Source organism: Thermobia domestica, chromosome 14, assembly GCF_964235325.1.
Source record: "Thermobia domestica chromosome 14, izTheDome1.hap1.1, whole genome shotgun sequence".
In the NCBI taxonomy this organism is placed as follows: domain Eukaryota; kingdom Metazoa; phylum Arthropoda; class Insecta; order Zygentoma; family Lepismatidae; genus Thermobia; species Thermobia domestica.
Window position 1 is genome coordinate 172,577,442 of NC_137467.1, and position 20,020 is coordinate 172,597,461.

The 20,020-nt window shown below is 36.2% G+C and overlaps 1 protein-coding gene across 2 annotated transcripts in view; it reads right to left on the reverse strand.

Moving 5' to 3' along the window:
* The window catches only part of nSMase (neutral sphingomyelinase), a 48,069-nt gene that overhangs the window by 7,051 nt on the left and 20,998 nt on the right, over positions 1 to 20,020 (reverse strand). Inside the window, exons 5-7 of one of the 2 annotated variants that reach the window (XM_081739192.1) lie at positions 17,837 to 17,965; positions 14,309 to 14,423; positions 12,656 to 12,855 (exon numbers count right to left, since the gene is read on the reverse strand). In XM_081739192.1, the coding sequence (XP_081595318.1) occupies positions 12,656 to 12,855; positions 14,309 to 14,423; positions 17,837 to 17,965 (444 nt within the window). Of the gene's footprint in view, positions 1 to 7,176; positions 12,856 to 14,308; positions 14,424 to 17,836; positions 17,966 to 20,020 lie in introns of those variants that run through there. The other variant, XM_081739193.1, reaches the window with a different exon arrangement.

Here is a 20,020-nt window from a genome sequence, read left to right on the forward strand (position 1 = left end):
GTGAGTAGAACAACCCACGGATACGATGCTGTCCACCACGAACTTACATAGCCTAGAATAAAACTAGAGACGAGTCATCTATGACTAAGCCATCATATTCTCCAATGTGTCTTCAGGTGGGAGTTTGGAGGCCAATATCATTACTCAGTTTATGAACACGTGTAAGTAAACGTCTGTAAGATCTGAGGTGAGATTGTCGTGTTATGTTTAATGTTTCAACATTACGTCCTGCTGAATAATTAGATCTGCAAAGCATACGAATTTATATCCGCTACTCGTGCACTCAGTGACAAAAGTTCTTTCAGTTTCATAAAATTAGTTTCGTTAAATAACTGCACAATGGAAGGATAATTTAAGTACATGATAAAGTTCTTCTCGGGCAATCAGCCAAGTGAAAACTGGTGGATAGGCCAACGTTTCGAGAGCTGTCATCGTTCTCATCATCAGGGCAATTATGTAGAGATCAGCGGATATAAGTAATATATACTCTGGGCTGGCGAGAATGCTGGTTCCGGATTGGCTGATTCCATCTGGAAACTGGAGCTGTGATTGGCTGGCTATGTTCCGTAGTCCGTGGTACTGATTGGCTGAGGGTTATCTGGATGTTTGTGTGTCGTTTTCTTTGCTGTGGTACTGATGACCGGGTTCCACAGAGAGCTGAGTAGAAATCCAGTGTCTCTATTAACGTTGTACGGTTCATGAACTATGGCAAGAGATTCGGCTACTATCCTGGTCCAGTAATTAAAGCTCTTGGTAATTGCGTCCTGTTTGTCCTATATAAGCCTTTCCGCATGCGTCCTGTTTGTCCTATATAAGCCTTTCCGCATGAGTCCTGTTTGTCCTATATAAGCCTTTCCGCATGCGTCCTGTTTGTCCTATATAAGCCTTTCCGCATGCGTCCTGTTTGTCCTATACAAGCCTTTCCGCATGCCTCCTGTTTGTCCTATATAAGCCTTTCCACATGCGTCCTGTTTGTCCTATATAAGCCTTTCCGCATGCGTCCTGTTTGTCCTATATAAGCCTTTCCGCACCAGTTTTCACCTGGCTGATTGCCCGAGAAGAACTTTATCATATACGCCGCCAGGAAAGCTTCAAATCTTACTTTAATTTAAGTACAGTTTTCAGTAAATTAAAAAGAATATAATTTTCTGTACGTTCCAGCGATACTACCGTTATTCCCAAACGAAGAGAACTTCTGTCGTTGACTGTATAAACTCTCGGGAATTCCCATCGTTATTCTCAGCGGATGTTCTTAATATTAAATGGTATGGTATGTCATTATTTAATCCATTCACTGATAGTCCTCCGTGAAAGATCTGGTTCGTGGTTTTGTCGTTGTAAAATCGTGTTCGGTTCCTTTTTTTTTTTTTATCTAAACTCGTATTAATGCGCGGATTATGTTCTAATTATATTCTTTACACAAATTTTATCCTCTTACACGGCGGACAAGCGCTCCGTGGATACTGAAATTCAAGATTACAAAAAATGCCAGCGCAAATTTGCTTTGATTCTTGGCTTCTATTGCTGCGTGGAGGTGCCAACCTACAACTCGGTACCCGAAAATTCTTCATCTGCACCACGCTCATATCTAACTTATTTAAAAGTTGAGCAGTTCGGGGCAAGATAATGGTAAGCGACATTGTTTAACTTTCAAGTAAACTAAAAACGATAGTACAACATTTCTATGTAATACAATGTAATCATGTATCAAACAAGCTTTTCCTGTCATTTACAGGTACATTTCTGAATATAAACTACCTACATACTGTTCTATGTTCCGATCCCAACCCATTCCATCTAACAGCTCAATTTTACAGGAAGTGGCGTTTACCATTATTTTGCCCCGAGCCGTTAAGTTGTAATAGTTCTCAATAAAAAGAATGGATTAAAGATTGACTTGCTTGCTAGAACCAAAACAACCATTAACCGACTAAAAATAAATTGAACACAGTGAAACATAGCGTGTCTTAACCATAAATTAATTTCCCAATCTTTTCATAGACTCAACTCAAAAGTGAAATTATATACATAATACAGAAACATCAATGTTACTACAAAATTTACAGTATTGTGGGTAAAAATATAGATTATTTACAACGTTATGTTAGGTGGCAGGACACAAGATTTTATTGTCTTTATTTCCATGGACAAAGGAACGCATCTGCAAGACTTATAGACAATAATCATATTTGGTACAATTATACTGTGAGAGTGATAACCTAATGGAAAATCTATTTAGAAATTTCAGCACTAAACGGCTACCGCTGCGCGTTGTTAACTATGAATTACTTACGTACTTTGATCATTATAACAAAGAAACCTCTGCACTCTGAGACAAGCAGATAACCAAACCCTGATCAGGGAAGGTCAGAAGAAGGTAAAGTCCTTCCAATATCCTTCATCCTACTAAAACCTGACAAATATTGATTGATATATCAAAAAACAACCTAATATACTGTCAAAAAAAAAAAAAAAAAAAAAGGGTTTTTGTCCACCACAAATTTTATTTGGCAGCAGCTGGGAGCTGGAATCGAACCAGGGATTCCACGTATCAGAGGTGAGCGATCCCACTGAGCCATCGCGGCTCCCCTTTTGACATTTTTTATCGTCCTAAAACGGAGCTTTTAGAATTATGTTTATTACATTTTTTTAAAGAAAAAAAATTGATATTTAAAATATCACACCTCAAAGTTATTTATAGACCATATATAAAGTAAATTGCAAAACACTTACGTACATCGTTTTGTTGATGACTACGAATGAAGAGAAAGGGGGAAAAAAGAAGGAATGTCCAAGTGCGTGCTTTTTCGGGTGCTTTGTCCTATCTGTTGGTGACTCTTGGTACTATTTGACTGTATATGCCATGTATGCATAGATGTAGAAATATCCATGTAAAAAGGGTCAAAAAAATTTGACTAACCCTATTCTTTTTACGCTGTTTTCAATATTAAAACGCCGTTTTCTCAAAAATGCAATTTTGTGACATTCCTTCTTTCTTCCCCTTACCGTTCAAATGAGGCGTATCGAAGAGTACAGGCGAACTCAACAAAGACTTCTTCGTGAAAATGCGCTCTGGGCAACCTAAATAATCACCCATTTATTTTGAAACTCTATCTGAACTTCGAATACAAACACTGATTGTACCTTAAAGTCCCTTGCAGCATCGGCATTATAAAACGGGACCTATGCTTAAAATTGGATCCGAACCACCACTCGGGTTTGTACCCGAAGCAAGCATTCCCCCATCGATAATCTAACCCGGGACCACACATGATGAAAGCATGCACATTAGTCATACAGGGTCGAATTTTAAAAGCACACAGTAACTACTTACTACATGTTTCCAACGATTAGCAACAAATATAACATTTTATCTAGATAAATGTACATTAAAATAACAAAGACATTATAACAGAAGTAAAATGTTCTACGAACAACTCGCACAACAACACTTTTTTTTAAAGTCTATTACTGACAATATTAATTTTTGAACTGGATTCTTAAAAAGTGAAAAACATATGGAGAAAAAAACATAAACACACTGCTTCTAACATTTTAAAAATAGACCATATTGGATACATATTTTTTAAACATATAGTATGTTCCCATATTATGTAATACTGAACAGTTTACTCTTTTTCTAAACCAAATCTTACTATTTGTTCAAAGTTTGAACAAGAATTAGTGCAAGGTGATTAATTTCCTCGTGAAGGATAATCCCAACATGGATTCTATAGTAAACCTGAAATATTTGGCGCACAACTGGATTCTAGTCCTAAAATTCAATACAGCCACGGTTTTTATTACACTCTTGTCTCTGATCTAGGCTCGTATTATAGTTGTTCCCACTTCCTTTTTGACGTACCCAGGGGTAAAGTTACAAGATTTAAACTACAATTTTGCGTCAAGATAATATTTGATAGACCTCCTGCACCGATTACATTACCCAATAGAAACAAAAATAGACATTTAATAAAGCCATTTCTCGCAGCCACAACAACAACCAATCAGGAGTCAGCATGCCCCAGCCAATCAGAACCCAGCATTTCCCTCAGCCATTCACAAGCCCCCATTCAAAGCTCTACCCCTAAGTAGTCTCTTCAGAGATGGTCATTTTTCCTAACCCTCCCTCACCCTCACCCTCCATTGACGCCCTCTCCTCACTCTCCCTCACACTCACCCTCCATTTACGCCCTCACACACCCTCCATTGACGGCTTCCCCTCACCCTCCATTGACGCCCTCACACTCACCCTCAATTACTTTATCGCCCTCACCCTCAACTACTAAAATGAGGGTGAAGTGAGGTGAGGGTGAGGGCGGCCCTCATGAGGGCAAAATGAGGGAGGATGACCATCTCTGATCTCTATATATAGATGCTCACGTCTCCGGTCTCTTCATTGTAATCCCTGAAAATGAATGCAATGTCTGCATTCGAAATGTCGGATGTCAATACATTCACCTGGCTGATAGCCCGAGAAAAGCTACTAAGATTATATTATAATTCAATCCCTGATCCCAATATACTGTATTCTAGAAACAGTTACTGCGCAAGCGACTTCTAAACATTAGTTAACTGATTTGCTTCCCATACGAAGGAAAGAATGATATCCAGTTTTGGAGGAAAATTCAGGTATTAATTTCATGTGTATACGAAAGATTTCGTTGTTTGTATAAATTAAAATACAAACGACGTATATTGTTACGTTTAACGACTACAAGTATGAGAGAATTCAACAAAGATATGTTTACTCGAAATGCGCTCTGAACGACCGAAAAGGAGCCGAACGACATCCACAAACTACACATGAAATGACATGAAATTTTAAAGTTTTATGTCCCACAGTTATGCCAGCCAGGCTAAAGGAGACGGTGATGATGAGAAATGGATGAAGTGGTGGAATAAAGAAAGTGGGAAGAAATGGGAGAATCCCTAGAACCCCCCCCCCACACACACACGATGTTTGTCCACCACAAAGTTCACTTGCAGCGAGCTGGGATCGAACCAAGGACTCCATATACACAGGTGAACGCTCTACCACTAAGTCATCGTGGCCCTTACAAACTACAAATATAGGCACGAAAAGTGGCTGCTACAAGAAAGTTTGATATTATTAATCGAAAATAGTAAATCCACCATTCATTTCCGAGCATTCACATTGTACGTACAGTAGTTTCTTTTTTTAAACGTCACACGTTAATGCACAAAAGCTAAGGAAGATGGTGATCCTTGTAGAACGAAGAAAGTGGGAAGAAACGGGAAAACCCCTAGGACACCCACGCACATGAAGTTTATCCACTACAAAGTCCACTTAGTGGGAGCTTGGACTTAAACCAGGGACGCCACGTACCAGAGGTGTGTGGACTATCATTAAGTTACTGTGGCCCCTAGTTTTTTGTTACGTTCGTCCTACTACCTAGAACACCACTTGTAGAAACACAAGCATAATAAACTGCAGCATTTTAGTCCAGAAGGCGCAGCATATTATACTAATTTAAATGGAACAGACTTGCACTATATTCATGTTGAAACTTGAAATAAAATCTGCTATCTACCAATTCTAAAGTTTCACCTAATATTATTCCCTGTTAATAACATAACAAACATAATAACTAATGATAAACATCGTTCGATACAAAGAAAGAAAATATAAGTTATTTGTACTTATAAGGAGGGGCAGCATTACTTCCTTTAAGAACTTATAATTTACAAAGATATATATGTCGTTTAAACTCTTCAAAGGTTGAGCATGGTCTGTGTAAATATATTACATTAATAAGTAAGGAATACAATTGACGTGTACATAGATTGTAAACTTGAGCAGAATGCGATAGATATTACAATTTTATTTATTTATTTATTTATTTATTATTGTGTTGACAACAAAATTTTTTGGAAGTAAAAGATTACCAAATAATTGAGTAATTATGATTACAAAGTAAACCAATTTTGACACCGGAGATCGTCTGTAACGAGTATTGCTGATCCTGCTAAAATTCATAATTCTGGAAGAGCTCTTAGTGCTTTTTTCTGTCCGCTGTAATCTTTTTTCGATACTACTCAAATTTTTCTCCGTGATATCCAAAATGGTGGATTACACTTTTGTATTTTTCTTCCATCTTTCTTGTTTTCTTTCCTTTTCTATAATAAATGTAATAATAGTCCTTTAACGCTCAGCATACTTTGTGAATGCTTGTTGTGGATAATACTTATGCATTAAATTTAACCCTGTGTTTACTAAGTTAAAATCATTACGTTGTTTAACGGGCGGAGTGCAAATGCACCCCAGCACAAAAACCGTACTTTCTTTTAGAAAAGTACGAGAGGGAGTCCGAAAATAAATTTCCCTAGGCGACTGTGGACAGAGGTGGAGATGCAAGACCAAAAATAGCACGTGATATTAAAGATCAGACGTACCATTATTTTCCCACATACCTTAAGACATTAGTCATGCCGGTCTTTAGGCTTTAAAAACCCTTCCAGGAAAATTTCAGGGCTCTGCATACGGAAGATGCTTCGAACAGCTCCTGTGACTGCCGCCGAGAGTCTTCGTCAAAGCCGGAAACAGATGAATGTCACTGGGTGCGAGATCAGGACTGTATGGCGGATGGGTAAGAATTGCAATATGGTTTTGCGTTGCCGTCGCTGCGTGTGGTCTCGCATAGACTTCCACAAAGCGGTTATGATTTCTGCTCCCGATACGCTACGTGCCCATTCATACCGGACAACTACTCGCACTTCCTCCTTTGACCACGACGCCAAACCGCGCCTTCTTTCTATGGCTACCAGGCTCAGACTGAGAGACTTGTTTCCGCTTTGCGCAGGCGCTACGACGGCGCCATCTGCAGGATCGCGGGCGAACGATACCCACTTGTGTCTGCGTGTGTTATGCGTGCAACCGCTGTCTTGTTTCCCTCATTGTTTCCTGGGGAAAACGGGACGGGAAACTTATTTTCGGATTCTCCCTCGTAAATATTTGATTGTTGAAGAAATGTTTCAATAGGATTTCTATTGCACAAACAAAATCTAAAAATACAAAAAAAAAAAAAAAAAAAAAAAAAAAAAAAAAGTATCTGTATTTTAATAATACAGTTTATATAGTATATAAAGCATAATTTTCCTTCACGCGAACAGAAAAACAGACTAGAACGTCTATATAATTATACACTTAGTAACTTACATGTTTTGCTTCATGGTAATTGTAAAATAGGATTAATACATACAAGAAAAAGTATGAAATGGTTAACAATCTAGTGATAATTCAGGAATAAGTTCGTTTTCTTAAAGCATCTCTACCAACTGGAGTGTCCATACACCCTACTCTAATCAACTTCAAATTTCTAGAAATCAACTTAATACGTACAGTTGCTTTCTTTGTAAGTATGTTTAATAAAAATTAATAATAAAAGTCAACGAATACCATTCCTGAATAAATAATTCTTACTTAAGTTACGACAAAACAAGTAGCCCTAGGGTGTGCGTACACCTCAATTTGGTAAACAAAAGGGTAAAATAGCGATAAAACAGAATTTTAAACATAACCACGTATCTTTCATACTAATCATGTTTCATACATATATTTAAAAAATTGTAACTATCGTTTGATTGGAAAAAAGACCACATTATATAGTTAGTTCGAAAACTTCACAACAATCCTTTCGTTGAGTCTTCAGAATGAATTAATTTCTTAACACTATAGTGCTCTCTGACTCAAACACCAACACCTCACTCTTTTTACACCGAAGAGAACTTGATTCAATTAAACCAATGAACCCTGAAGTTATTGACCTTTGAAAGTTCGCTGAAGGAATATGCATATATTTTAACTACCTTCTTTTTCTTCACAGAAGATACGCATATAACATAATAAAAGTAAGTTCAATTTATTGGCATTAATCGAAAACTACGAAAGTAAGTTATGGTGATGAATTTAAAGCGTACATAGAAATAGTAGAGTAAAAAATTCCTTGCAGTAACCACTTAAAAGTTATTTGAACACCCTTCTAACTATATCGTAAATATCTAGTAATTTGTGTTAGTTTTTATTTTTTGCTAGTACACATAAGAAAAACTGATACCCATGGAAATGTCAGAAAATTCAAAGACTGGAAACACTATTTCCTGAAGGATTACAGGAAACAGAACAAGTCGTTTGTTACTTTCTATACGTGTCAAATATACCGCGTAGAGCTTTGCTCATAGCAAAAAGTTACAACTACTACAAATTCTCACTGTCAGTTACTAGATAATTATGCTATAATTGGAAGGACATGCCCTTTGTGATTACACCAGGCCCGTATCCACGTGGGGAGGCACGGGGGCCATCCCCCTCTAAATTTTTATTGCCTCCCCTAAAATTTTCACGGTAGGCTTGCAAATAAAGTATGGTGACGGACTATAATATGGTTGGATCGCCCCTCCTAATTTCTACCGAGTCCCCCTACATTTTTGGGTTGGCTATGGGCCTGCATCACACTGAAGTGATAGTTACATTGTGTTCTTTTAACATCACTTTTTTTTCTATGTACGAAATGAGTGTTTCTTCTGATATAAAATTAAACAACCTAGTTTACATGTTCTACTGTAAATGTAACGCGTCATAAAATTAAAAAAAAAAAAAAATCAAAAATCTCCGAATAATAAAATATTATAGCTTGAAATTACACCATTGAAAATCTAAATGGAACACATTCTCTACTGCAGCCATAGTCAACTCAATACTCATGATCAACTTACACATTATTAAATATTATAGTGTCTATTTTATTTTTTCCCTTTATATATAATTGAACATGTACTCAAGAAAGAATTCTTTTACTTCCAAAAACATTTCATTAATACAATTTTTATTGTCATATGATTGAAGTTAACAAAACTGTTTCTCTAGTGTAGAAATAGAAATAGAACCTTCTAGTTATTCTATTTACATATAAATGATTTATATTATTTCGTATTTGAGCGTAGAAGTGTCATGCATTCTTTTCCACAAGTTGTCAGAGCCAATTAATTCATGCTATTAAAAAATAAAAAAAATAAAAAGTAAAGTTCGAAGAATAACCAAACTCAGGGTTCGCACGCAAAAATTATATTTTTACAAGACTTTTCAAGAACTTTCTATTCCAAAGCAAATGATCCGTTATTTGGAAATATTAATATTTAAAGTGCAGGCTCTCACTTCCTCATTGACTAATCTCATTGACTGATAAAAATTACAAATAAAAGCGACTTGCCTTACACTTTCTCTGTGATAAAATATATAAGGAAAACGTGGTACACTATAATTATATAAAATAAAATCTATTTTGTCACGAAGTTCATGTTTGAATTGGGTTATTTTTCATTTCTAGTTATAGAAGTGAAGTTGAAAAGAAAATCTTTGTTTTACGTCCCACGCTTATGCTGGCTAGGCTAAAGGAGACGATGATGATGAAAAATAAATGAAATGATGGAATGAAGTAGGAGAAAACGGGAGAACTCCGAGAAAACCCACGCACACGGTGTTTATCCACCACAAAGCTCACTTGGCGTGAGCTAGAATCGAACCAAGGACCCCATGCACCAGAAGCGAACGCCCTACCAGTGAACTATCGCGGGCCCTGAAGTTGAAAAAAGGTATGACTAGATTATAGCCGGAAGACATCTAAAACAAACTGTAACACTTACAGTTTTAAAAACTGTAAACATGTACATTAACTGTACTTCATTTAATAATAATATGTCATGCAAGACAATGAGATCTGATGTTACCACAAAAATTCGAACGTCCTTGGTTTTAAAATTACAATTTCTCCTTTCTTATGTAACGGACCGTTTCAGCTTTGTTCATTTTATTGCAATATTAACGTTTGAATGTTTAGTTTGTTTATTCAATATGCCGACGTTATGTCTATCTGCGCTGTTAGGTTTAAGTTTACTACTTGTTAAGTACCCTATGTTTGTTATAAAATTGTCTCTCTGACATATAAATAATCTTTGAAAATTTCTTATAATTAAGTTTAAAACGAAGAAAGTGTGATATATAGTGTATTGTCTTAAAACAAAACTACTAAATAATTTTGAAAAATAATTTTGTGTAATTTTAAACCACAAAATAATGATCTAAAGATATAAATTACAATTATTTATTCTTCTGCAATCCATATTTTGTGAAAAGGGATTTATTGCCAGAAAGTTTAAAGAAAAAATGATGTACCTGTAAACCAATGTTCTCCGGAATCTACAGGTAACAACATTAGCTGTACGAAAATTACATTGGATGTAAGATTCATTCACGTCTGAATATCCAAATTTTCTTTCATTGGTATTTAGATTAGCGTAACTGTCTACGATATTTATCAAATTCGTTAGCTACATCCAATTAGACACTTTCTTATGAGGGCACACCGTCTTGTTTCCGAACCGGTAACCTAGAAGGAGTAACACAACACTTATTTCCATACTATTGTACGGACAAATATCTATTTTAAACAGTATTAATAATCAAATTCCGAACCGCTAATCAATCGGTAGATGAAAGATGTATTGAGTAGCTTCTGGAGAAAATACGTGTTTAGAAATGAAAAATTAAATGAAATCTCTCAGTTTAACGTCCTGTATAACGTTTATGTACTTTAGGATAAAGGAGATGGGTGATTAATACAAATAAATGATGATTGAAAAATTGGTGGAATGAGAATATGGGAGGAAACAGGAGTATGCCAAGAAAACCCTTAAACAGGAAGTTGTTCACCACAACCCTACTTGGTCGGAGATCGAACCAGGGACTCCGAGTATCAGAGGTAAGCGCTCTACCACTAAGTTACCGTGACCCTAGTATGTATTTAGAAACGAAAAAAAAAATGAAATGAAATCTGTAAGTTTTACGTCCCACGGTTATGCCGGTTAGGCTAAAGGAGACGGTGATTATGAGAAAGGAATGAAATGGTGGAACGAAGAAAGTGGGAGGAAACGGGAGAACCCCAGAAACCCCACGAGCACGATGTTTGTCCACCACAAAGTCCACACGGCGCGGGCTGGGATCGAACCAGGGATCCCAAGCGCCGGAGGTGAACACTCTACCACTATTTAGAAACGAATGGAAGTGTAAAATGATATAGTTTATTCAAGGAATGTTCAGTACCTTATGTAAACAGATACACGTGGTAATTGTTTCACTTTATTGGTTAAAGAGCCTTGGAACATCCATGCGACAGAAGAAAATAGTCCATTGTCAAATAAGCTGTTTTTTCGATGCTTTTGTTGCTTGTAAGGCTCATTACCAGAAATGCAATTTCCTTACAGTTATTTAACAGAAACAACACGGTGTCTAAGAACTAAATTGAATTAATGTAATAAAAGAGAATACGCATGCGCAGAAAGTGGCTTTTGACCCACCTTACGCGCGAATCACGGTTTACAGTATGGCTGCGTGCCAGGAATATGTAAAACACCTACAGGGTACAAGCACGTGCTTCTCGAAAGAAGCGCTGACCGATAGCCAATCATCCGATGACTGGCGGAGTAATACCATTCTGTAATGTTTACAGCAGGATCAGAAGCTTCGTTGAATGAACTTTAGACTTTTCTCTCCCGTTTAAACACCCTTTTCAGAAAACAAGCAAAATATTTTTATTTCCACTCTCTATGAATTTTTTTTTTCTAAGTGAAATTACCGTTGTTAAAACTACTGTAAACCATCCAGTTGATTGATATAAAAGTATGTTCAATTCCCAACGATTCCATATATAATTCATGCTTCAATTCGGAGTACAACTGTAAGTAATTAAGTGAAATTTAGGGCGTATAGGAGAAAAACCTGCTAAATCCATTTTTCAATTTTGTCAGGAAACGAAAAGAAAGTGACGCCCTTAAGTTTCAGAATTGTTGAACAATTTGTTTATTTAGTGGTTACTACTTAATGCAGATGAGTGAAATCTACCACTAAACAAAAATAAATTGTTCAACAATTCTGAAATATAAGGGGAACAACTCTGAGTACTTTTTTTTTTTTTTGTTTGTTTGTTTTGTTTACTGACAAAATTGAGAAATGGATTTAGCAGGTTTTGATTCTACATCCCTGAATTGATCACAAATATTCTTCGGAGCGTGGTGTCGAAGTGTCTATTGATAATGAATCTATACATTTATTATAAATAATTTTGATCATTCAACTATTAAAAGTTTTAACAATTTTTGGCGCGGAATTTACTTGTAAAACAAAGAATGTTATTTAGGTTTATTGCAAGAAAATAAAAAAAAAAAAATCCAGTTCTTAAAATTAGAGAAAATATGTGAAATTCTCAAAATGTATTATATCTCTGTAACTTGATCAAACACTTGAATTCCACATTTGAGTAGATTGCCCATATTAGCTTGTAACTCTATTTATCGATATCACTTTTAACAAACTTTATTGTCTGTTCTGAACAGAATTGCTTACTTGACAATATTAAAATTAGGTTTGTCGATAAAATGGTATACTAGGCTTTGAAAACCTAATAGATAATCAAAATTCCACTTGCGAAAGACTGCAGACACTTCCCTATTGTTCTTTTCTTTTCAAAGCTGACAAAACTACTTCCATTCCTAGCTTACCAGCTAAAATCCCATTTATTTCAAGTCTGGTCCATATTGTTCCCATAAATACACAAAAACATAAACTCAATGTTATAGTTACCCTGAATATATTAAACGTTTTAATATACTGGTACGGCGACTCCCATGACACTGTGCATAACAACATCAAGAAAAGAAATGACGAATACATCCAATAGGATTTCTTATTTAATTCTATTTTGGTAACAGCTTCTTCACAAATCGCTAAACCTTCTTCAAGAGAAGAAATTCTTCCTTGTACATCGGGCGCTTCATCTGAAACTAAAAATAAAGGTATTTTCATGTACACGCCACAATATATGCTAATTTCACTAAATAAATTGATGTGAACAAAAAGTTATATTTGTAAAAAAAAATGAAATGAAATCTTTAAGTTTAACGTCCCACGGTTATGCCGGTTAGGCTAAAGGAGACGGTGATGATGAGTAATGAATGAAATGGTGGAATGAAGAAAGTGGGAGGAAACGGGAGAACCCCGAGAAAACCCACGCACGCGTGTAAAAACATGAATTCCCGATACAGTCATCACCAGAACCCCGAAACAGTTCCGCCTAGAATATTGAAATTTTTAACTATTGTTCTCCTGTAATCGCAGACTGTAAATATGACGGAATTTTGCGAAATTTGTCCTCTTTAAGGGATGAACTGAGAAAAATATTAGTCTAAGTGATTAGAAGGATTGGAGTTTAGCAACTCTATCAGTACCGAGCCTACCTGAGAAGTGGTTCTATAGTTTAAGGTGGGATCCCAACCACCGTAATACGTTAAAATTGTAAGGCTCTCCCACTGAGAATCGATCCCAGAACCTGGTATACCCCGTTCACCCTTCAATGGACCTTCAAAAGCACTGGACGTGGGAACTTCCCAATCCTTGGACACTTATCAAAAAACATGAAAGGGATATACATTTTAGAATTAACTTACAAAAATTAAGCGTGAAAAAGTGACTGCATTGCGAAGACGGATCTCTGATTTCCCATGCTGGTATGTTAACTACAACGTCAGCAAGATCGTCCTCTGACCTGCCACATCTTCACTGATGAGACTTGTTCATCTATTCAGACCCACATGGGCTGTACTACAATTCCTAATGTGTTCGACAACTGTCTATATTAATGAACACGTAAAATGGTGTCCTTCTGGCTGGCCTCGTGGGTAGCGCGTGCGCATTTGGTGCGTCACAACTTCCGGTTGGAGTCTTGGAATATGAACGCAATACACCGGTTCAGATTTCTTCTTCAACTGTAGGGCCACGTCTTACACAGCCTCATTGCTGACAAAGGAACCTGAACACACTCTCTCTCTCTCTCTCTCTCTCTCTCACTCACTCACACTCACACACACACACACACACACACAAAAAAAAAAAAAAAAAAGAACGTACAGTAGATGGCTTAGGAACATAATGGTTAGTATGCCAGAAAGCTACATATGTTCTTACTAGGTGCATTCCCTTAAATTTTGCGCTGTACAGGACATTAGTATAAGAAAAAGTCAATTATTTCATACTTTTCTCTTTAACCGTCATAGATGTTGATTAGTATAATGACTTGCCCAAGCACAGAGTATAGCTGTGGTGTATTTCATGTGACTTGAATGGATGAACATTCGACTCACTGATTTCTTCTTTTTTAAATGCACCTATAGAGGATGTTACATGAAAAAAAAAAAAAAAAATGTTGCCCCTTAATCTCTCACATAATAACTTACTTACCTTCATCCTTCTTATCAATGGCTAATTTGGCAACAACAGCTTCGTGATCTGAATAACTGAATTTACAACCAGGAACTGGGTCCGACAGTGGCAAATTGTATGATTCCACATTTACCTATAAAAGTAAAATAAGCGCAAATCAATCAATGAGCCTTGTTTCAAATTAGGTAACGTGAGATTCTATTATTATTATTATTATTATTATTATTATTATTATTATTATTATTATTATTATTATTATTATTATTATTATTATTATTATTATTATTATTATTACTATTATTATTATTGTTAAGTGTGATGTTCACATCACAAACCGACCACTTTGTAATGAACTGGTAACTTTCCTACAAATCAGATTTAAGATTATGAATCCATTACGGACTAAAATGATGAATTCCTGTGCTAATCACTCACAAATTCTACAACATTATTAGCGTATGACCAGTGGCGTATTTACGATTTTGTTTCGGGGAGGGCTTTGCAAACTTTCGGGGGGGGGGCTTTGCCTGAAAATCTGAAAATTCTGCAAGATATTTCATATACTGTACTATAGTAAGTAAGATTTCGGGGGGGTGGCTTAAGCCCGGAAGCCCTCCCCCTAAATACGCCACTGCGTATGACTATATATATAGGCCCGTATTTATATATTGTGCGTCCCTGTGCTCTAAATAATTTGCCGCCATTGCACAAACCTCCCCCCGCTAAAACGACCAATATTATAGTTGAATTCATAGTTTTTGGGGTCGCTGAGATGAATACTGATAGTTAATCCAATTCAACTTCACGGTCATATTCCACTCCCCAGGGAGGGGAGGAGGGGGGAGATTTTAAAAGTAATCATAAACGTCAGATATTAGTGCTCAATTCATAGTTTCCGAGGTCGCTGAGTTTAACGGTATCAGTTTTCATGATGTTCAAGTTTATCCTCACTCCTTGGGCTCAGGTGGGAGAGGATGACTTCTTAAAAATAATCAGATAAGCTAGCTTATTAGTAATTACTGTAATTACATCGATTTAAACAAATTAACATATTTTCTCCAGCTTGTGTGGGACTCTTCGGGTTGTTAGTTTTAAATATTGTTTTTTGGGAATCTTTAAAAAAAATCAAAATGTTGCCATCCCCTAAATTCTGCCGCCCTGTGCTCGAGCACAGAATAGCACTTATCTAAATACGGGCCTGAATCGATCTTGCATAGTTTTTGAAAACAATCGAAGGAAACGAATTTTCATGGCATTAAAAAGTATACTGTTCATTGCCAATAATAACAACAGATTATTTATTAATATACTGTGCATGTAAAGAAGTTAACTAACAAAAATGAAATGAAATCCTTTAGTTTATCGTCCCACGAGTATGTCCTTTGGGCCAAGGGAGAGGATCAATAACGCAAATGAATGATAACGGTGGAATAAGAATGTGGAAGGAAAAGGAGTACTCTGAAAAAACACGGACACAATGTTATCCACCACAAATTTGCTTGGCCAAGAATCGAATCAAGGACTTCACGTCCCAGAGATAAGCGCTCCACCACTGAGTCACCATGCCCCCCCTCCCCCCAAGTTAACTAGCAGTTTGTTTGTGGCGGCTGCGATTGTTTATTTGTAGAGCGCTCACATCTGGTGTATGGGGTCCCTGGCTTGATCCCAGCCCGCATCAAGTGAACTTTGTGGCATGGGTTTTCTTGCGGTTCTCCCTTTCCCCCTCAGATTCTTCATTCCACTATCATCATCCATCTTATCATCATCGTATCCCTTAGCCTCGGTGCATAAACTAAACAAAAAGAGTTGTCTTCGCCTAATAGTGATACACATACTCCTAACAATTACGCTTATAATTAGGGATGGGCAAAGCCGGTTTTTATAAAAAAAAACGGAAACCGGTTTCTACAAAAACAGAAATCCGAAAAACCGATATTTCGGTTTCCTCCAAAAAACGGTTCGGTTTTTCACCGAAACCGGTTTCGGTTTTCTCCAAAAACCGGTTTGGTTTTTCTCCGAAATCGGTTTCGGTTTTCTTCAAAACCGGTTTCGTTTTTTCAAAACCGGTTCGGTTTTTACCGAAACTGGTTTCGGTGAAAACTTTTGGAAAACACAGAAAACTATTTATGTGGAAACGGATTCGGTTTAAAGAGAACAACGAAACACTATTCTGGTTAGAAATATAACAAATTTTGAAAAAAAAAAAAAAAAAAAAGCGGAACCAGTTTTGAAGAAAACCGAAACCGGATCCTGTGAAAAACCGAACTGGTTTTGGAGAAAACCGATAACCGGTTTTGAAGAAAACTGAAAAACCGGTTTTTGTGCCCACCACTACTTATAATAGAGCCTTTCTATTTCAAGTGTGCCCCTGCTGGCGCTGCTATCCTTCGAAAGAGGAGGGACAAGTTGCTATAGCAGAGATCCATCAATGGTTGGATGCCGACAGGGTTGCCACATCGAATTACTTCACGGCTTTTGTTATGCACTGTCTTGTTATCCATTCTACGTAGCCTATGACCTTCACTCGCCAAGACCAAACGACTGAATGACAAATTGGTAACACAGCCGAGGTAATTTACATCTTTCCCCACAGCAAATGGAAAGTTTTCTCCGTAAGAGGGCAGCGGTGGTGAGTTCGAAGGAATTTTTCGAGGACACACTTGAAAAAGAAGGCTCTACTTGTAAAATTAACTTTCTCATCTCTGTATCATTCTGTTACCCTTAACATTTTCCTCACCTACGAATTTTGGTTAGTAACAGGCTTTTACGTGGGTTGTCACGAAATCTTACATAATGTTACAACAAAACAAAGCACAAAGAAGCACACAATGACACTACTGCCATCTGCAGCGACATGTCGTCACTTAAAATGTGTCTAATTATAAGTATTAAATACAAAATGAATTCAACAGAAATAGCTCAATCAAGTGAGAAATCACAGAAAATCTAAGATGCATGGTATGGACATAAACAGAATACTCTTTTTGAAGATTAATTATTTAAGCATATGAATTGATGCATGTTTATAATAATTTGTAAACTTAACTTTTCATGTACTGCATCTAATATTTAATGTACAGTCTCGGTATTCCCTGATGAAGATTTAAAAAAAAAGAAAGAAAGAAAAAAATTTGCAATCGTGTGCTAGTTTTGAAAAATTATGGTAAATTATAACATATACTTTGTGAGATGCTTCTATAATCTTAAACCTAATGTTAACATTACATGACTGCACACTTCTTACCATACCGTGGAAATATTCAAGACATGTATATTTATATTAGATAATACTTAATTAACCAACTTAGAAGTCTCTACACATGAAAATGAAAGGCAAACGGACACAAAAAATTCAAAGGAACAGACTAAGTATAAAAGGACATAGCAACGAGACTGAAATGGGAGGTGAAAACAAAGAAGTCGTTGGATATGCCTTGTACACACTAACTGAGCAGGAAACTGACAGCGGGAATTTATGGTGATGGTGGCGATACACCTTCGGACTTTAGTAACTATGTAATATCACCATGATTATATTAGACTGACCTGCATCCCCATTCCACCTCTGTACAGAACATAGTCGATTCTCTTCCCTCCCGGATTCAATATCAGCTCCCGCTTGTCAACATAACTATTCCAGGGTGTTTCATTGGTCCCCTCTTGAACATCTTCCTTCTGCAAAAATTTATAACAAATAACTGAAAATGAACACAAAGCTATTAATTACTATATTTTTACAACAAAATATGTTTAGGAGTCGAAATAGAATGGTCATTAAATTATCAAGTAGTAGTAGATTTTAGCTGGAAATAGTAAGTTCAACAATCTTACTAGCTTCGTTCAGAGTACTTTCTATAGCGTCAGTACCATTAAAATGTTCGGCTTTACATCTGGTAGGAAATCTCTCTCCGAAACGCAAACAATAGAAGGGCCGAGATCACACGTTGTAATAAGAACAAGCGCCGACTTACACAACTAATAATAATAATAATAATAATAATAATAATAATAATAATAATAATAATAATAATAATAATAATAATAATAATAATAATAATAATAATAATAGTAATAATAATGTCACGTGTTAAGCCGAAATGTACTTAAATCCTCTTAATTGTTCGGCAAGGAAGATAACTTCGGTCTTCTCGCACAGTGTCCGGATTTGTTCCGTTTCTGAAGCTAAGCTACCATGTGCCGAACAATCTTTGTTTTATAAGGACTAACACAATAACGAGTTCTAACCGTAAATCGATCCCAAATGCTAAGCCAACCTAGTATTTTATCTTTCGAAGTTTCCAACCAAATAATTATTTACAGAATCAAACGTATGTTTCTTCAAAATTGAGGGGTAAATTTGGATAAGGGCGTAACTAGCAATTCTTTAATTTTTCAGGAGAGCAGAAAAACAAACGCCCTTATCCAAGTAACCAACGTATTCACACACTATTTTTGGAGACAGGCATTCGCTACGGAGCAGAAATATTACCTTACCACCACCTAGACATATGCGGACGTGCTCGAACTTGCAGAAAATATTTATATCTCATTTTACCGGAAATAGTTTGATACGCCCTTATCCAAATTACCACTTCAATTCAATAACAAGATTATAAGTATTGTACAACAAAAATTTCAGTAGTATTACAATATACAGGGTGTTTCGAAACAACACTGAAACCAACATAAGAGGTGATTCCTGACACCAGTGACGACGCCAGCTTTGTTCTTAGGAGGGAAAGGAGGGGCAGATACATTTTCAGGGGAGCGGCTGTTTGCCATGCCAAATATGACATATTTATTACGTTTGACTTATTTTACATTACATTGTGTAATTTCGTTGCTGTTTTTATATTAGACCTATATGATTATAAATTAAACTTATTTCAGGTAAAATTTGTAACTAACAAATAAGTAACGTCTGCATATGAAATATCTTTCAATGAAACTTTTGAAGCCTAAACATAAATTGAATTACTTTCGCGTATGCTACGAGTAACACATTCGTCTAGTACTATATGCTATGTATGTATCTCTCTCTCTCTCTGTATATATATATATATATATATATATATATATATATATATATATATATATATATATATATATATATATATATAGAGAGAGAGAGAGAGAGAGAGAGAGAGAGAGAGAGAGAGAAAAATTTACGAGGAGCTGTTGAAAATGTCCTGGTCCAATCCAGAAGGAATGTAGGTACTAGGTAGAAAAATGAAACCTTTAGAAAAACATATCTCTGTATGTACAAATAAAAATTTTTATATTAATAATGAAATTCTTATTGTTTCTCAGGCCTCTGAAGTGATTACCTGTGCCCAAGCAGCGAATTTCACGAACATCCAGACACTAACTGTTATAACATTTTTGTTCCACCAAGGAAAGTCACCGAAGTAAATTAATTAGGAAATCAGTAAAACACCACGGGACTCTCCTCCGTTATATACAGTGGTGAAGAAGTAAGTGGCTCAGTATAAACGTGGCGATTTCTCAACAAATTATGCTTTACATCCAGGATGATTAAAAGCAATGACTCTTCCCGAAATCATGGATGCAATTTGTGACATTGTTCTTGAAAATTGCTGCATTTCAGCCAGTGGTGGATATAGCCCGGGGCTGGAGGGCCTAGGCTACCCCAGTTTTTGAGCGACAAAAATAATTTAAGCTATTATTTATATAGTTTTTAAAGTGTATAGTAAACTCACGATATACATA